A 20,000-nucleotide genomic window follows, 5' to 3' on the forward strand; every position below is an offset into this window, starting at 1 on the left:
AAAAATATTCATGGCTTTATTAGCTGGTATATGTTCATCTCTTCTGAGTATATGCCCAAAAAGCCGCCATTTTGCCTCCAGGATTTGAATGGATCTTTGAAGGGTCTTTCATTGCATTTTTCATAAGTGTTTTATTGCTTATTTTTGTGGGGTATCGTATATTCAGAACTACATAGCTCAACAATTGTGTAGAATTGTTCTGCACTCTATGCAGTATATTTAACTGGACATGAGACATTAAGAGACAAGTAAGTTTTATACAACTTAAGCATCACTGATGCATACATCACATCGTTGTTAATGAACGCTTATACTGAATCTCCTAATTAACTATTAATTATGTAGCCCTTGGCTTCAGAGACAAAAGGCCCTTGGAACCATTATCCCAGTTTCTGTAGAATTAAACAAACAATGACAATCGCTTGCTACCCTGAGAATGGGATGCTGGTCTATTGCAATTACTTTCCACCTAATCTAACAAAGCCCAATACTTAAACACTGCTGGGTGGATAGAGGAAATTATGTGTGAAATGCCTCTCATAAGGACATGCAGCCAAGATGCCTTACTGCAAGCTCAAACCCACTAGTGTAATTTGACTTAATTTTGTTATGATTCTATGACCGAACTGCAAACCACAGCAACATATACTTTGCTGAAGATAAATGTTTAAAAAAATTTTCAGTAAGAAATTTATCTTTGCCATTTAGAACATGATATAATTTAAAAGAGGAAAAGTAATGTGAATAGATGGAAGGAGCAATGAATGGATATCATTCTCATATATAACTGGTCCGAACTTACTTGCCCCTGTGATGAGAACAGTCTGACCTTTAATGTCCTTGGCAATGAGCGACGTGGGGAGGAAAAACTGGATGATAGCCCAAAGCCATGCCAGTAATGCCTTCACCAAAAACATAATCAAGTCTTGTAAAAAGGAAAGTATGAACACCATGTTTGCTTTCCCTTATGGGATTTCGATGTCTGGTGACTGGGGAGTGAAAAGAATTATCAATTAGTAGAAGTAATGACTTAGTCATTGCCTAGCAAATTTCTTAAAGAAGCAACCAGAAATCCTTTTTTTTTTAAATTTTGTTAAAATGGTTAAATCAAATCTGAAGCCAAAAAAGGGAAACAATTTTAAATCTCACAAATAAAATCTATCAATTTTTTTATTTTTTTTAATCAATAAGGTAATAAAAACATCCAGAGTTTGTTGAAGACTGCGAAAAAGATCTGTTAAAGTCAATTAGTAAATGTCATTCTGTACTCAGTCTATTCAATTTTTTTGTCACTTCACATGTTATGCATTTACCAAAAAAACAAGTGCCAAGGTAAATGTAAAGCTTGTGTTTTGTGTAGAATCAAGTTTGAGTAACTCACTCTGTACTCTGGAATTATTTTTCTTTTCAAAATGCCAAGGTGGTGAAAATACTTTAATGATGTGCATAAGCTGAGAAAGTAGGTTTGTTTATCATTTCATTGTTCGATTAAACTGTCCACTTATATAGTTGGAACAGTGCTTTATTGGAACAGCAACTTTAGTGAAACGATCGGTCTGTAATAGAATATTTTCTATATGATTTCTACCGGTTAATTGAACACATGCCAGCTGATTAAACCTTAAACATGAGCTTTTATATAACGCAATATCCACTAAAAATGCTCAAAGTGTTTTACAAAGGGTCCCTAACCAACAGAAATATGCAGAACGACACATGACGCCTGTTAGGCGATATTACAATTTTTTCCGACAGAGACAATGCTGTTAACGGCCAGGTACTCATTTTACACACGAGTACAGTACAGTGAGAGAATCTGAGTAAAGAGCCTTTTCCGAGGACTCAACTATGCAGGACCGTCCGATCCAAAAGCGAGAGTCATACCACAAGACCACGTAGAACGAGTTCTCTACTCATGACTCTATGTAAACAAAAAGCAAGATGGCTGTAGGGACCTCGCTCTAATACAAGTACCAATGCACAAAATTGATTCCCTTGCTAAGCTTTGGCTTTTGCTTTTTTACTCTTACAACATACACTGCACGGTAGAGTCCAAGTTCAGATGCAGTGTCCGGCAGTGATATCGTTTGGACTTTGTAACGTCAACGTATCTTTAAAATGTTAAAAAAAAAAAACAAAAAGGAAATGACAAAAATCTTAAGTCAAAGGATCTAAATCTAATGTCAACAATATAGAAATGTTCCAACAGATACAAAATTATTCTAATATAAAACATAATTGTCAATAATAATAAAAACATACAAAGCCGATACTTACTGGCTAGAAGTATTACTCCAAGTGCAAAGTGGGCGATGATCCTTCCCTACTATCTGTTTACATTAAAACGAAAGTGGATCTTCTTCCAACTTCTTTAGTGAACTGTGAACTTTAGACTTTGTGATGTGATTCCGCATGTGAGCAGAGTCAGCGATGTTCCAGTTTTCAACAGCTCAAAGCTTTCTACTTGAATTTTGTTAGTTATAGGCTAGATTACTTACTCAAGTGCCAGTGACATCCCATAAGAGGTCGTTGTTATAGATAGATAGATAAACAAATGAAATAATAATGATAATAATAATAATAATAATAATAATAATAATAATAATAATAATAATAATAATAATAATAATAATAATAATAATAATAATAATAATAATAATAATAATAATAATAATAATATAATAATAATAATAATAATAATAATAATAATAATAATAATAATAATAATAATATAATAATAATAATAATAATAATAATAATAATAATAATAATAATAATAATAATAATAATGATAATATGATGATGATGATGATGATGATGATGATGATATATAATAATAATAATAATAATAATAATAATAATAATAATAATAATAATAATAATAATAATAATAATAATAATAATAATGATGATGATGATGATAATAATAATAATAATAATAATAATAATAATATAATAATAATAATAATAATAATAATAATAATAATAATAATAATAATAATAAATTAATTATTATTATTATTATTATTATTATATTATTATTATTATTATTATTATTATTATTATTATTATTATTATTATTATTATTATATTATTATTATTATTATTATTATTATTATTATTATTATTATTATTATATTATTATTATTATTATTATCATCATCATCATCATCATCATTATTATTATTATTATTATTATTATTATTATTAGATACACTAAAACACAAGCTTTGTATTTAATCCTTTTCTCAACAGGCAGTAAATGTAGGTTATGAAGCAGAGGTCTGGCAGAATCACACCTACGCTTTTTGAATACTAGTCTGGCAACGCTGTTCTGGACAATCTGAAGACGTCTCAGATTATGTTGCGAAATGCCAAACAACAGAGCATTACAATAATCCAATTTCGATAGCACGAGGGACACAACCAGATGTTTGGTCACATCCTCAGATATTAACTGTCTAATAGAAGCAATCTTTTTTAGTTGGAAAAAGAGAGATCTAACCACCTTATTAACCTGATGCCCCATCGACAATTCAGAGTCAAATGTGACGCTTGTTAGTTACACAATGATGTTCCAATTTTTTTTTCCAACAGAGACAATGTTCTTAATGACCAGGTACTTATTTTACACCTGAGTAAGTGAGAGAATGTGAGTAAGGACTATGCACCGCTGAGAGCAGGACTCAACTCAAGACCTTCCAATCCAAAGGTGAGTATCATACCACAAGTCGACATAGGGGCACCTGCTCATGGATACCTGACTATATTCTTGGATCAAATTCTAAGATCTGTTAGTCTCCCCTTAGTCCTTGTGTTTCTCTGAGGTGCTTGTTCGCCAAATGTAAATCTTTTGGCCATTCTCCCATCTCCCTTTGTAACGGTACTGAAATAACCTCTTTACAACAAATAAACATTCATCTTTATAAAATCATAATCGTCGTCAACAAAAACAAACAATAACAAAAACGTGAGATTTATATAGAGCAATATCCACTAAACATGCTAAAATTACTTTACAAGGGTTTCCAAGCCAACAGGTACTTATTTTACACCTGAGTATGGTGAGAGAATGCAGTAAAGAGCCTTCATTTGGGTTTTCGAACTGGAAGGTCCAGGGGTTGAGTTCCGCTCTGAGCGGCACATAGCTCAATCCTTGGAAAAGGCTTTTTACTGACATTCTCTCACCGCACTTAGGTGTAAAATGAGCATCAGGTCGTTAAAAGGCATTGTCTCTGTCAAAAAAAAAAATTGTAATAATATCGCCTAATATGCGTCATGTCTTGCCCTCTATGTTGAGTGTTACTGTTGGCTAGGGACCCCTTGTAAAGTGCTTTGAGCATGTTTAGTGGATATTGTGCTATATAAATGCTCTATTTTTGGGGGGGGGGGGGGGGTTAGTTGTTTTTTATTTTATTTTATTGATAGCATATGTAAGTTCCTTTTCACTCTAATTATGGCTTCACCCCTTACTTTTACTATTGTATGCCCCACTGCTGTCCAAGGGCGAAGACATTATAATTAATACCAATGTTAATCTTCCATGTTGTATTTTCCTTATTAGAGAGTGCTAATCCGTAAATTATCAAAATATCCTGTCTGAAGCTTTAATTTAAACTTCAATAAAAAAAAATAATTTTAAGACAAGACAAATGATTGTTGACGTCATCATTTTTTCTCTCTCTTTTTCTAAACTCAAAAACAAAATATAAACAACAAAACAAAAATCTAGAGCACTTATATAGCGCATTATCCACTTAACCTACTAAAGCGTTTTGCAAGGGATCCTTATTCAACAGCAACAAAGAATGTGTACAATGTGACATGATGCCTATAGGGTGATATTACTTTTTTTTTAAAGCGACAATATAGTTAATGTTAATGGCCAGATACTTGTTTAAAACCGGAGTATTGTGAGAGAATGTGAATTCAAAGCCTTATCCAAGGACTCAACGATGCTCTGCTTGGAGTGGGACTCGAACCCATGACCTTCAAATCCGAAGGCGTGTGTCATACCAAATGCCATACACTCAATCCATTTGCTTGTTTTCTCTCATGTTAAATCATTTGTTTTGATAAAGGGGAAATCTGATCCGTCAATAACCATTTGGGGTTTTTTTTATTTTGTCATTTATTAAAACTTAACATTTCTTCTACTTGTTTTCAGAAGAGAATCAATTATAACCGATAATAATAATTAAATTTAATTTTTTCGACATTTTTCTTTCTAATGTGGTGTGTCATGAGGAGCAGAGAGCCAGGTTTGCCACCATTTTACTATTAATAAACAACAATTGGTCTAAATTGTGTTATGTATTGTATTATAGTAGTCCTTTGGAGCCATTAGGCCGATGGAACCAGAGATTATCCCATTTTCTACAGCATGAAACGGACAGACCCAGCTACCTAATCACTGCTGGGTGGGCAAGGGGGGGTTGAAGAAAATATCGACTGCACCCGGGACCGATCTCGGTCCCTTTGATTGTGAAGCGAGACTCTACCAACTGAGCTATCAGGACCCGAATGTGTTGCATTGTGAAGAGGAGTAAAGGCCTGTGTTCAAGCCATGAACAATAACTTGGTCCCTCTACATGACATACAATAATATTTAATATACCAAAAAACTTATTCAAAAAACCTCAATATCTTGAATAAGAAGAATATTAATATCAATTAATCAAAAATATAAACAAAATCAATGAACAATTTGTCTTCAAAATAAGATTTATTTCCATCACATTCCATCCAATTATGAAATATATATTTATAATTTTCTTATATAAAATCATCTAGCTGTATATTATTGCATTCATTTCTGTTTTGTAAATTCAAATGTATATTTTCAAGCGTTTCTTGAGCTGTATATTAGTATTCTTATTTCCCACTCCTCCATTCCCAGCCCATCTCCTCGTCACTCATTCTGCTGTATCAAAAACTTCTCTAATATAAATGAAACATCTTCATAAAGATACTTTTATTCTTTTCACAAATTTACAAAGAATATCAACATTTGGAATAATTTTCAACTCACATTAAGCCAATTATTCCAAAATGTTGATATTCTTTGTAGAAACGTCATTAAAAAAAAAAAATTCCTATTATATTCGTGCCTATGTTTGTCATTTTAAGGCGTCGATAAAGTTGCTCTGGTTAACAAATGATTACTGAGGGTTGAGTTCCAGTTGTAATACTCGTGTTGGGGGAATTTCCAATTCTTGGTTCACCTGCGGAAACAATGAACAATTCAGTAAAGAGAAGAAAAGTAAAGCCATACGACCTATGGAGCAAAAGTATACCCCAATTTCTGGGGCGTTAAAGAGATATTGGCAATGACTAGCTAAACTTTGGACAGGAAATGCCATAGTTGGTCATGAAGTAATTTCCACCAGATCTAAAAAAAAAAACCCCAGCTACTTAATCACTGTGGCTGGACATGAGAAAATCTCCACCGCACTCAGGATCAATACCAGTCATTTTGGTTTTGAGGTGAATGATTGGGCATATTCATTATGCATATCTTTTGATAAATTCAAGCAATGCTGAGTGTGTTCAATACCTGGACGGGTGACAATGATAGTAAAATCCTGTCCCCGGTAAAAATCTCCTTAAGTAAAACACACTACCCTACTTGTTTCAAGAGCGAATGGTAATAAAAAAGGCTAATTTTGAACGGATATATAAAAAGAGAATCATACTGTAAGAAATGAAAATTTGGTTCAACAAGTGACCTGTTTGTGATATAAATGAAGCGACGTGAGATTGGTGAATGGTGACAATGTCCTTATAATATGTCTAATTCTATCTATCATAAACAAATGTTCAGATTCATATTCAAATGAAGGACTTACTTAGGTCCAATGTTTAAGTAAAACACTTAACTGATACTATTTTATAATTTCAATTTTTAAAAATAAAAATCATTTTACTGCTAATTGAGATGAGGGCAATGCATATTTATGTCTAATGACCCAATCTATTATGCACCCACTGTTATAATGGGAATAGTCTCAAACAAACGTAAAATGTTGTCCATCACAACAATGTTAATCAAGAACATAATTTCATTCGGTTATCAGACCTGCAAATATGTGTAAGTTGGGTGAGAGGTTTGTTTCTTATTCCTTGCAATCTCACACAGTCCTAACTGTCCACTAGAGGCCTAGAGAAAGGCTGTGGCCAGGAGAAAGGGTGTGACCAGCAGAAAAGGTGTGGCCAGGATAAAAGGGTGTGGCCAGGAGAAAGGGTGTGACCAAGGGAAAGGGTGTGGCCATGAGAAAGGGTGTGGCCAGGAGAATGGGTGTGACCAGGAAAGGATGTGGCCAGGAGAAAGGGTATGACCAGGTGAACAGGTGTGGCCAAGAGAAAGGGTGTGGCCAAGGGAAAAGGTGTAACCTAAGCAAAAGGGTGTGGCCATGAGAAAGGGTGTAGCCAGGAGTAGGGTGTGGTTTGGAGAAATGGTGTCGCCAGGGGAAAGGGAAATGTAATAAAACCAACGTACCGTAGAGTTGACGTATTGGTGAAGTAATAGTCTGAGTTCACTATTTTGTTGTCTCAATGCTTCTGTCTCTGATAGAAGGGAAGATCGACTGTGCAACACCTCGCTGTTGAAAAATAAATAAATAGATAAGTAAATAAGCTAATAAATGAAATTATATTTAAATTTAAATTTTAAAATTACACCCTTCTGCCACAGCATCATTAGATACCGTCCCCTAGGCATTCTATGAAGGAATATAGATAATCCATCAAATAAGATGTCTGATGTCAACAGGAATCACCCATGGTGTCCAAAGTGAGCAAATTGGGGATTAATAATCTTGCCCAAAGAAAAAAAAATGGCTGAAGGGGGGCTCAAACCCGGGAGCAACCAGGTCACAGTGCAATGCCTTAACTACTCAGCCACCTCACCCCCCAGATATACAAATAAAACTTTTTAATAAAAGTAGTTAAGAGTTAAGATTTTTACTGTGACCACTCACCGGTTGTTCAGTCCAACTGCGATTACGTCCAATGAACCAAGGAATTTTCTAGATGTCTAATTACTACTTTATCTATCTTTCTATCTATCTAATATCGAATCACTGTCACGAAACAACACAAGTCCTCCCTTTCCTCTACTGGTCTAGTCACTCACGCTTCTCCACTCACGATCTCTCGACAACATTAATATTCTTAGATCAGCATTACAAGAAGTCATTATCTGGACATTCCTTGGCAGAATATTAGAAAAACCGTCAGGCAAGCAAACGATATCAATCAGATTCACCCATACTGTCAAATTGAGCAAATTGGGATTAATAATCTTGCCCAAGGAGAAAAAACAAAAGTGTCTGAGGTGCCTTCAAACTTTGATCTTTCAGTCATAGGTAATAGCGCAAGAAGTTCAAAACAGGCACTTATATTAATGATAATAAGACATGGAATGAGTAGAGAAGTGCATGAAGATAATAGAGAATATATTTTCGTGGTTAGACCCAGGCTGGAGTGAAATGGCACTCATGCCTGGCTGTGAGAGAGATAACCTTTGCACTTTGACATTAACGACTCAAAAACAAGTGTATTCAAACTAAATATATCTACCACGCATCTCTATTCTCACAATGTCTGCTTAAAAAAGCTTCCTGTTGGTAACAAATTTTCTGTTCTTTATCTAAGTCTGTTCCATTGACAATGGATAAAATCAATCAACCTCTCTGGACTGGCAGGGTTGACTTTATCAGGATTCCACTGTACTTATTTTATTTAAGAATTTGAGCTTTTATGTAGCATTATATTCTCTACATACTCAGAGCACTTTACAAGGAGTCTCAAGCCAGCAGCAGCACGTAATATGTCGGATGAGACGAACAGTGTGACAATATGATTTTAACAACAATAGTATGACGATTTTTTTTTACCAGCCAAGTACTCTTTTTACACATAAGTAAAGGACGAGTAAGAGCCATTTTCAATGACTCAGCATTCTACTGCTGACAGCAAGACTCAAACTTGGGATCTAAAGGTCATAAGCCGAATGTCATACCACTAGACCATAAAAATGCAAAGCACTCATCTGGCCCTAGATACCCTTATGCCACCATCACTAAAACGTGCAGCTATGTGGTCTAGTGGCATGACACTCGCTTTCGGATCGGAGGGTCCTGGGTTCGAGCCTCGCACTCGGCGCATAGTTGAGTCCTTGGAAAAGGCTCTTTACTCACATTTGAATTCTCTCACCACACTCAGGTGTAAAATGAGTATCTGGCCGTTAACAGCGTTGTCTTTGTCCAAAAAATTGTAATATCGCCTAACAGGCGTCATGTCCTTCATGTTAAATGTTGCTGTTGACCAGAGACCCCTTGTAAAGCGCTTTGAGCACAATTAGTGGATTTTGCGCTATATAAAGCTCAATTGTATTTATAATTGTATAAAACTCAAGTAATCATTTTTACAATGCTTTATCCATATAACATACAATTTGCAATGTATTGCATAAAAAGAATATTTACTTATACTTTTCCATGCCTTCAATGAGGGCATCCCACATCCGTTCTTTCTTATCGGACAATAGACTGGCATAGCCTTGCCAGTAATCGGAATCATGTGTATCATCTCTGTCCTCGAGGGCACTGATGTGAAAGGCAGACCTGTCTTTGGTGTTTCTGAGGATTCAGTCAGATTATCGTAGAATGATAAAAAAAATATTTTTTGCAAGCTGCTTTCATTCCTTAACCAGTCTAAAACATTTTTGTATTGACCTAGTAAAATATGAAAATTATTCTAAAGCAGAAAATAATGACAAGACTACAAATCAGTCAATATCAATTAAAGTCAAGTAAAAACTAGGCAGTCAGGTTATCAACCTTTTACTAATCCTCCATCTAATGTTGACAATCATCTTTATTATTTATGTAATCCACGTTTATAACTGTAACGAATGTAAGAGAGACAATCCATATTTTTCTCTTAACTGTACTAGTGAATGTTTGTATTGCCTCTTGTATATCATGCTATACATTTTTTTTTTAAAATGAGTTGATCTTTGAAATATCTATCTGATTTACCCTATATAGGCTGTGCTGACATTTTGTCTTAATATTAACAAACAGAAAGCAGTAACAAAGGTCCAACTCAAATTTTCACTGAAGTTCCACTAAAATCCAAAACCGATTCACATCACAGTTACTGATATCTCGCTGAAATCTTAGGTCTGGAGATATACTCAGATAAACAATGAAAGAAAATATAATTTGAAAGAAACTCAGTCTGTTAAAAGGTAAAAATTGATTTCTGCCAGAAATTAGAAATCACACATACCGGTTACTTTTCCGTGTGTCTTCCACAAATGCCCTGAGTGCCTTCAATACTTCATTAGGATGAATCAAATCAACACAGTCGCTCCGGATTGAATCTAGATCATCTTCTTTTCCCGTTAATTTTCTGATTTCATCATCCACATCCTCTTCAACCTGAAGACATTGAAAATATTTAAAGAAATTTAATCTATAGGGCTTTCAATTTGGTTACCTCATAGAGGTCAAGTTGAATGTTATGTTATTCAGTATTTTCAAATGTGGTCTACTATTAAACCAAATTTTCTCTACTGCAATTTAGCTAACCTAACAGTAAATGGAAAGATGGGTCAGTTTTTCAGAAGAAGCAAAAAAAAAAAACATCCCAAAAAATCAATACCTCTGACTGTTACTCAGAAGTCTATGATTTGATTCTCGGTCAAGGAAGGTTGCTTTTTGGGGGATGATTTTTCTCCGTTTTGTCAGTGACAATATCATTCACATCTTTTTTAGATTCTTTCAAAAGTAAAGGGATGTGAAAGAAAAAGATCACCATGCCCCATGGATCAAATTCTTTTTCTGACATGCAACCTACTTTTACTTTTAACGCCAAACTTTTATGTTGAAATGATTGACAGTAATAAGAAACAGGCTTTCCTGATACAACATAGTTAACCCTCAAAAGATATAAAGAAAAAGTCAGTAAGTACAGACGTTTTCAGGAAATAAAGTCAGTAAGTACAGACATTTTCTGCAAGAAAAAAATGAGTAAGTAAAGGCGTTTTCAGCAACAAGTAAAAAAACATTAACAATTATAGAATTTTTACAAATTGAAATACACTTTAAAATACAATTATTAAAAATCTATTTTTTAAACGATTCCTTGACTCTGGGCTCAAACCCCATAGTTCTTGTAGTCCAAACTAATAATGTGCCAAACATTACACTCTCATGCCACCTATTACTTTGACTCAAGTCTTGTCCTACATGAATCACTGTTTTGTTTTGTTGTTTTTATTGTTTTATTTTTGTTTTTGTTATTTTCAAATTTCATAATCATCTACAGCTATTGTACTCCATGAGTTATTTTAATAATTTCGTTTTTTAAACTGTTTTATTATTTCTAAAAAAAAATATTTCTTTTTTTTTTTTTTGTATACTCTACAAAATAGAATAACAGATACCATATCTAATGGTTTCACCAATCAATTGTCATTTCGTGTAGAAAGACAAAGACATTGAGACGTTTGTTGGTTTTTGTGTTTTTATGTCTGTTTTTTTTTAAAACAAGTTTGAGTGTATTACAATTGATGATAAAGGTAGCATGTATGCTTTGTAGTACCTCATCTTCTTCTACCACTTTGTCCATGGCTTTCTCTGATTCTTTCTGTGGAATGGAAAAGTAAACGATGGTAAGAAGTTCAGAGGGGAAAAATAGGAATAGAATCATCTTATGTCTTAATGTGTTAACCTTGGGAGTGTTTTAACATTTTGATTTCTCTATTATGATGATTTATTATTATTTTTATTATTATTATTATTATTATTATTATTATTATTATTTTATTATTATTATTATTATTATTATTATTATTATTATTATTATTATTATTATTATTATTATTATTATTATTATTATTATTATTATTATCATTATTATTATTATTATTATTATTATTATTATTATTATTATTATTATTATTATTATTATTATTATTATTATTATTATTATTATTATTATTATTATTATTATTATTATTATTATTATTATTATTATTATTATTATTATTATTATTATTATTATTATTATTATTATTATTATTATTATTATCATTATTATTATTATTATTATTATTATTATCATTATCATCATCATCATCATCATCATCGTCATCATCATCATCATATTTTATTATTATTATTATTATTATTATTATTATTATTATTATTATTATTATTATTATTATTATTATTATTATTATTATTATTTTATTATTATTATTATTATTATTATTATTATTATTATTATCATTATGATGATGATGATCATCATCATCATCATGATCATCGTCACAATCATCTTCGTCATCATCATCATCATCATCATCATCATCATCATCATCATCATATTATCAATATTTAGTTATCCTCAAACTACCAGAGAAAACATGTGACGTAACTAAATAACTGTTACAAATATTTACTTTGTCTCTGATGTTCATGAAGTACGTGCTAAGTTTGTGGATGTCCTCCTCTGTCTCCAACCCTAACGCCTAAAAGGTAGAGAATGGGCAGAGAGAAAAAAAGAAGAAATAAACATGAGTTTTTATGCAAGAAATAGCGATGATGGTGATGATGACAGTGATGATGATGATAGTGACAATATGGATGATGAAAATGATGAGGATGATGATGATGATGATGATGATGATGATGATGATGATGATGATGATGATGATGATGATGATGATGATGATGAGGATGATGATGATGATGATAATGATGATGATTATGGGAAATAGATGAGAAGAGGTGAATGCAGATTGTTTCAAGTTAATTCTTTCTCCCAACACTTACAGAGAAAATGTTGTCTAACTTCATCAGGGACCGTTCATCTTTCTCCAATGGGGCCAACAACTTGTTCAGTTTTTGTTCCACAAGAAAGCCCTGATGAGGTAATGATAGATAAAGAAAATAAATCACTCAATAATTGTTCATCTCATTAATTGAATACGAGATGACCAAGTTCTATAATTAATGTGGATAACATTTGAGATAGTTAAGAGTAGTGGCTCCTTAGCCCAAACTCCTAAGAAGGAATATTATGATGTTCACTTTTTATCTTTACTCTTAAGTCGAAATATGCCATTCTAATTTTGGGGTGTTTTTTTTTTTTTTAGATTCAAAAATAACATTTTTTCACATCAAGGCTAAATAATACAGAATTAATTAATTATCAACTTTTATCTTTATGATTCCACAAAACTGTTCAAACTGGCCTTTGATGAATACTGTGGGAGTTTCTTTTATGTCTAAAGAACAGTTGTTGATGTATGTAAAACTGAAAATGATCAAGTAGGTCGTCATTTATGTAATGTGATACCATAACAGTTATTTTTCTTCGATATACATGCAGTAGAGTTAAGAAACAGAGGATATATCAATCATGAATTTCTATAAATGGATTTTTTTTACAAAGATGACCATCCAAGATTTTATATATTTTGCCACAATCTGAAACAAGCAACTTCTCACCGCTTCATCGCACAACAGTTCCAAAATCTGCTTGATGGTGTGGGCTGAAATTTTGTCGTAAATAGCAGCTGTGTTTAAGCGTTGGTCTGATGATGCAGCTAAAGAAATGTAAAAGAAAAAATGTTAAAATGGAGTTTACCAGAAATGGCCGGGGCATATATATATATATATATATATATATATATATATATATATATATATATATATATATATATATATATATATATATATATATATATATATATAATGCAAAATTTCACTCACATTTTTGTGGTCGAGTCGTCTCGGCCACAAAAATGTGAGTGAAATTTTGCATTATATATTAGCTCTAACCACCATTATCGAGCACTTTCGTACCTACAAGCACCCACCAACACTCATAAATATATATATATATATATATATATATATATATATATATATATATATATATATATATATATACATTATGTATGTATATATTGTCAAGACTTTTTGGACTGGTCAAGAACCTAAAAGTATATTTGGAACCTTGAATAAGGAATTAAAATACACCAAAAGAATTATTTAAAGCTAATGCTAAAATGACCAACCTGACATGACTTCCTGGGCAATTTGTGTGGCTGACACTTTCTGACTTCCTCCCATATTCGTCAACGGACCAACATTTTCCAGAAAACCACTAAAATAGAACCAAGGGTTTTAAACATACTATTAGCAAATTACACCATTGAATCTTTAATTATTGTGTTCCAGCATTTCACTTTTGTCAGGGGAGAGAGAGATAGATAGATAGATAGATAGATAGATAGATAGAGAAAGAGAGAGAGAGAGAGAGAGAGAGAGAGAGAGAGAGAGAGAGAGAGAGAGAGAGAGAGGGGGGGAGAGAGAGAGAAGAAGAAGAAGAAGAAGAAGAAGGATCATTTTTTTTCTTTTCCTCTCTACAGTGAAGCATGAAAAGCTTGAACATGTAACTCTCAAAATCCTTTACAGTCCACAGCTTCTAGGACATAGCAGGACTATGTGGTTTGCTGTCTCTGGCGTTCCCTGACAGTGGGAACAGTCAGCTGACTCCCTCAGACCCCATCAATGCATGTTTGCAGCAGTCCTACAGTGGCCTGTCAGTAGTCGATCTCAAAACATGAAAAAGTTATTCTATTGGGTTGGGTTCTTGTTTTGTTTTTGTTTTTGTTTTGTTTTTTTGTTTTTCAACGAGGAGAGGACATTGGGAGAGGTGATGTATGACTTCAACAAAATCTAGACTTACAAATCAGGGTTATCCCAAGCCAAACCCAGCTGTTGTTCGTGAATGGCCTTGTCAACATCCATGACCTCCATCACAAGCCCTTTCAGCTCCTCCTCATTCATGCACCAAACGTCTTGAAACTTTTTGGCATCTGTGCTTAAGAAATGTCTGGAAAAGTTTGATTTAAAAAATTTAGAATTACCTATAAAAAACTTTTTTTTTTAACTTGAGCTTTTATATAGCGCAATATCTACTTAACCTGCTCAAAGTGCTTTACAACAGTTCCCTAGCCAACACTAACACTTAACATGAAGGACAAGACATGGTGCCTGTAAGGCGATATCACAATTTTTCCAATTTAGACAACGCTGTTAACAACCAGGTACTCATTTTACACCCGAGTATGGTGAGAGAATAAGAGTAAAACGCCTTTTCCAAGGACTCAACTATGCACCACTCAGAGGGGAATTTGAACCTAGGATCTTCCTGAATGGGAAATGTAAAAATAATTAATCTAAGACGATAAAGTGAACCCCATGTCTGAAACTTAGGTCAACAACATGATGCAGTCAAACAATCAGGTTATCTCCATATTTCTTTTAATTTTACAAGATCAAAATAAACTCCACAACCTATTTATTGTTGGCTGAACAAATAAACTATGAAAAAGAACTTGTCTGATAAAAAATTAAATAAGTCTCATCTTACAAAATATGGGACCACAACAAAAGGAAAGTTACATAATTAACAGCTGTTGTGCACAGATCAATTTATTTCTTTTAAGTTTTATGTAAATTAATTATATTAGGTACGTAGTCCTTTAGAGCCAATAGCCCCATGGTGTCGAAGTTTATCCCCGTTTCTATTGCATGAAACGGACAATTGGCAATTGCTTGGTAACCTTTGGAGAGGAAGCTAGTCATCACAACAGACTCAATCACTTCTGGGTGGACAGGGAGGTCAGAAAAAAATTTCGACTGCACCTGGGATCGATCACAGTCCCATTGCTGTGAGGCAACTGCTCTACCAATTGTGCTGCATGTCACTATTATTACTTTCCAGATTCAATTTTTTAAATATAAATTAATACCAAACAACCCTGTAACCTTTTGCACCACGTCAAGTTAAAGCTATTATCAAGAAAAAAAAATACTTTGACTAATAATAATAATAATGACTTGTGCTTCATGCAATTCTTGTAAATATTTGGGATGAAGAGCTGGTGTTAGAAAATAATCTAAAAAATCTGCATAAAAAAAATAAATGCAACAAACAACTTTCCTTTGCAAACAAAGATTTTTAAATTATCGAGTTGTGACAGTATTTAGAAACAGCAGAATATATTTATGACCCATCCACTCATACATATATTATGTAGAGGTGAAACTGATAGTCTTTCACAGCCCATTAGGCCCACCGAACCAGAATGTATCCAGTTTCTATGGTGAGAAATGGACAGCAGCAGTTATTTGCTACCCTTTGGATAGGATGCTAGTCTATCGCAAAGTACTTTCCACCAATTGAGCTAACAGGACCCCCTGAGGTGAAGTAGATGCTAAAAATTGAGTTTTTTTAAAATCTGAAGTTTTGGTTAATTTCATTTTTTTTTTTTTTGTTGTTGTATAATAAATAAAGTTTATGACAACTAAATTTCCCATATCTGATCTTCACTTTGACTCTCCCTTTTCCAATCTTTCTTTTTTTTCACTCAAACTCAAGAGCAATAATTACATACTATTAATAATTTTATGCAGCAAAACAAGCTTCACAAAACAGCATTAAGTTCTTGTATATATAAAAAGATGTTTTTTAGAATTTTGTGATGTACAAAACAAATCTGAATTTTTTAAATGTTTATTGTATCGAAATCAATGTGACGATTTTCCTATACCTAGTTGGTAAGGAGAAGGTTAAATTAATTTTCCACATTTGCTATACCTAGACATAATACCTGTTTGAGATGATTGGTCATATTTAAGACATAAATCCATTAATTTGCCTTACTTTGACTTTCGCTGTAGATCATTAAACTGCTCCGTGATTCGCTTGTAATCCTCACTTAGCTGTTGGTTTTCCACCTCGTATTGTTTTTCTTGCTTGGCAAGTTTTTGTCTCAGGGCATTTAAAACGTCCTGAAGTCTACAAAGATGAAAATTGTCAAAACAAATGTATATAATTAGTGCCAAAGCTTTATGTAATTTCTAATAATATGAACTCCTTAGGCAATCCATATAAATGCAAATACCAAATTGAGAAAATAAAAAAGTAATTCCCTTTCTTCATCCCTGAAGGGAAATTTTTCTTTAGGGTCTATTCCAAGAGAAGACTGGAATAACCCAGGCATCAGCCGCAGTGCAGCCCCGCAAAGTGAGCTGTGGCAAGGTGACTTGCTCAAGGCCACACAGCGCAGTGGGTGGTCGAACTCGGTACCTTTCAGGATTGAAGTGAGGACCATACCGCTGAGCCATGCAGTAGTGTAAGATAAACATTTGAAAAGATGTTTATGAACAGTGCAGGCAAAGCAAGCAAGAAAAAAAACATCCCAAAATAAGCGGTCTTCCTCGACTGGAGAAGTCAAGGAAGACTGATTATTTTGTGATAGTTTTTTTTTCTTGCTTTTTTCTTTCTTGCTTTGTCTCGCACAGTTTCATACACACTTTTATAGACCTTTATCTTACAAATGCAAGTTGCCTGCCATAACACATTATTTCGATTTTAAAAAATTACAATCTTGTTATGTTTCCCAAACAATCATTCACATTCATGCCAGTAGCAGATTGACTCTGTTTAAAAAAATTATATTTAACACCCTGCAGGCTTCATGTATTATCATTCTACATGGTCAGTGTTACCGTTGCTTGAACACCCTTGTAAAATAATTTGAACTTTTTCTGATGGGTTTTTCTTTTTGTTGTTTTTTTTTTTGTTGTTTTTTTTTTGTGTGTTTATTGCTTTGGTTTGTTGGGGTTTTTATTTTTGTTAGCTTGTTGTGGGTTTTTTATTTTTTTGAGGGAGCTCCATTTTTTATTGTTTTGTTTTTCTCTTTCCTTTTCTTTTATTTATTTATTTTAGTTTGACATGTAAAACACCATAAATTGAGATGAGATCAGATGAGATCTGATGTATATTTAACCTTAAGACCTAATTTGGAAATGGATCTACAACACCACTAGAGGCTTAATATGGTGTTGGACTTTGATAACAATATCAACCGGATAACATTAGGGCTCAATATCAAGCAAAACGCAGGCTCGATCGTACCTGGTAATTTTCCTTTTCTGTTGTGACTTGGTAATGGTGTTTTCCTCATCCCTCTTCTTCAACACCTGAAAGTTATATTCAAGCTTCTCCTGGTTTAATTGGTATGTGGCTCTCATTTGTTGTAGCTGCTGCTCCAGGATCTGATAATGTCAATTTTGGTAATTTACAATAAATATGTTAAGCGCGGAGAGCATGTTAATAATTATTTTTTTTAATAGGCCTTTAGAGCCATTAGACCCATGGAGCCAGAGTTTATCCATGTTTCTATATTGTGAGACGGACAAAATAAATTGCTTGCTACCCTTTGGATAGGAAGCTAGTCTATTGCAAAGTACTTTTCACCGGATCTACCAGACCCAGCTACCCAATCACTGCTAGGTGGACAGGGGGGTCAGAAAAAAATCTTGACTGAACCCGGGATTGATCTCATTCCCTATTATTGTGAAGCAAGTGCCCTACCAACTGAACTATTGGGACCCCCAGAGCACATTAATAGCATTAAATAAAGTATGTGTGCATAAAATTTACTAATTGAATCAGAATTATATTTTTATTCACTCACACCATATACAAGGGTGACAGCAAGTTCATAATAAGCTTATCCCATACTTGCTTCAAGACAGGAAACTTTGAATATCAGGCCAAATGGATCAACGATCTCTTATTTCATCCAAGACCTTGTAGACTCCAAGGTGACTTATCTAATGTTAATCAACTAAGATGTGAATAAGCAACTAGCAATAGGCAGTGATGGATAATGTAGTGTTATAACACTATTTTGAAACATAACAGAAAACTTGTACATTATGAAATGAACATTTGAAACTCTAATGAAGAAAAATGACTATAACCACTTTTTTTTTAAAAAGAACAAAATACCAAAAACGGAGCATTTCGAGTTTTGAGCCTGAAACATTCCATGTTTGGTATTTTGTATTTTTTTGAAGCTGTTATATTAATTTTTTTTAATTAATTTTTTCAGTCCACGGCTTCTAGCAGCTTAGTATCACTTTGATTTGAAACCCTATGATCTACTGGGGAAATAAATGAAGGACTTTGAAGCGCACTGAACTTTGTTAAATCTGTGGAACTGCGAAAAACAAATATTTAATCTATTTATATATTTATATATTATTTATATACATGGTGTTCGAATTTTTAACGCGCAACTGTGATTTAAATTAAATACTATCTTTTAAATATACACACACAAGTTCGGTCTAAAGGCCAGAGGTATGGAACTATCTCAATTTATCAAATTAATATATAAAGTGTTGCTATTGGTTCTTGGTTGTATATTTTTACATTTTTGGGCATTTGCATATATATATATATATATATATATATATATATATATATATATATATATATATATATATATATATATATATATATATCTGTGTGTGTGTGTGTGTGTGTGTGTGTGTGTGTGTGTATACATTGTCGCCATATATTCTCAACTTTGTGTTAATACATTTTTATGCATGCCACGTCTGTAAACGAATTTCCATTTTTTGGATGAAAAAAGTATATATATTTATTATTATTATTCTTATTATTCTAATTATTATTATTATTATTATTATTATTATTATTATTATTATTATTGTTATTTTTATTATTATTTTTTATTATTATTATAATTAGCTCCCCTCCACCAAAAAGAAAAAGAATCAAAGTGCTTTTTGTTTCCCTCAATAAATGCAAGATTCTTTGTACTAAGCCCAAAGTTAGTTTGACTAATGATGTTAAATCTGCACTGTAAAGCTATGGTACAGAATTGAATATAGACTATAGAAACATGGAAGAAAATGTTGTCTACAAATAAATTTAGAGACACACTGACCTGTACATCAGTCTCCAATCGTATCTTCACCATATTGTATTCCTCTGCATCCTGGACCCTCAGATGCTGTAACTGCTGTTCAAAGCTGTCTACCCGCTTTGTACGTTCATCCAAATACTCCTCTTCCTTTTCCCGCCTAAAT

At 32.9% G+C, this 20,000-nt stretch overlaps 2 protein-coding genes across 3 annotated transcripts in view; both read right to left on the reverse strand.

The window, feature by feature from the left end:
• LOC144956738 (epidermal retinol dehydrogenase 2-like) overlaps positions 1-2,390 on the reverse strand; it is a 10,881-nt gene extending 8,491 nt beyond the window's left edge. The window contains exons 1-2 of the mRNA XM_078887417.1: positions 2,278-2,390; positions 803-989 (exon numbers count right to left, since the gene is read on the reverse strand). Of these exons, the coding sequence (XP_078743543.1) occupies positions 803-953 (151 nt within the window). The 5' untranslated portion in view covers positions 954-989; positions 2,278-2,390. The remainder of the gene's footprint in view (positions 1-802; positions 990-2,277) is intronic.
• Positions 2,391-5,706: 3,316 nt separating this feature from the next.
• Positions 5,707-20,000, reverse strand: part of LOC144957112 (dynein regulatory complex protein 1-like) — a 21,429-nt gene continuing 7,135 nt past the window's right edge. Inside the window, exons 7-19 of one of the 2 annotated variants that reach the window (XR_013642084.1) lie at positions 19,859-20,000; positions 18,013-18,152; positions 16,756-16,890; positions 14,773-14,919; positions 14,099-14,187; positions 13,527-13,624; positions 12,849-12,938; positions 12,476-12,544; positions 11,614-11,658; positions 10,297-10,448; positions 9,505-9,641; positions 7,499-7,601; positions 5,707-6,224 (exon numbers count right to left, since the gene is read on the reverse strand). The exon at positions 19,859-20,000 is cut by the window's right edge and continues 68 nt beyond it. Coding sequence is in view for 1 of the 2 variants with exons in the window: in XM_078888090.1 (XP_078744216.1) it covers positions 6,162-6,224; positions 7,499-7,601; positions 9,489-9,641; positions 10,297-10,448; positions 11,614-11,658; positions 12,476-12,544; positions 12,849-12,938; positions 13,527-13,624; positions 14,099-14,187; positions 14,773-14,919; positions 16,756-16,890; positions 18,013-18,152; positions 19,859-20,000 (1,426 nt within the window). In the remaining variant the exon portion in view is untranslated. Of the gene's footprint in view, positions 6,225-7,498; positions 7,602-9,488; positions 9,642-10,296; positions 10,449-11,613; positions 11,659-12,475; positions 12,545-12,848; positions 12,939-13,526; positions 13,625-14,098; positions 14,188-14,772; positions 14,920-16,755; positions 16,891-18,012; positions 18,153-19,858 lie in introns of both variants that reach the window. The other variant, XM_078888090.1, reaches the window with a different exon arrangement.

The sequence above is a fragment of the Berghia stephanieae genome, chromosome 11 (assembly GCF_034508935.2).
Source record: "Berghia stephanieae isolate SIO BIC M18660-M18661 chromosome 11, UCSD_Bste_1.3, whole genome shotgun sequence".
In the NCBI taxonomy this organism is placed as follows: Eukaryota; Metazoa; Mollusca; class Gastropoda; order Nudibranchia; family Aeolidiidae; genus Berghia; species Berghia stephanieae.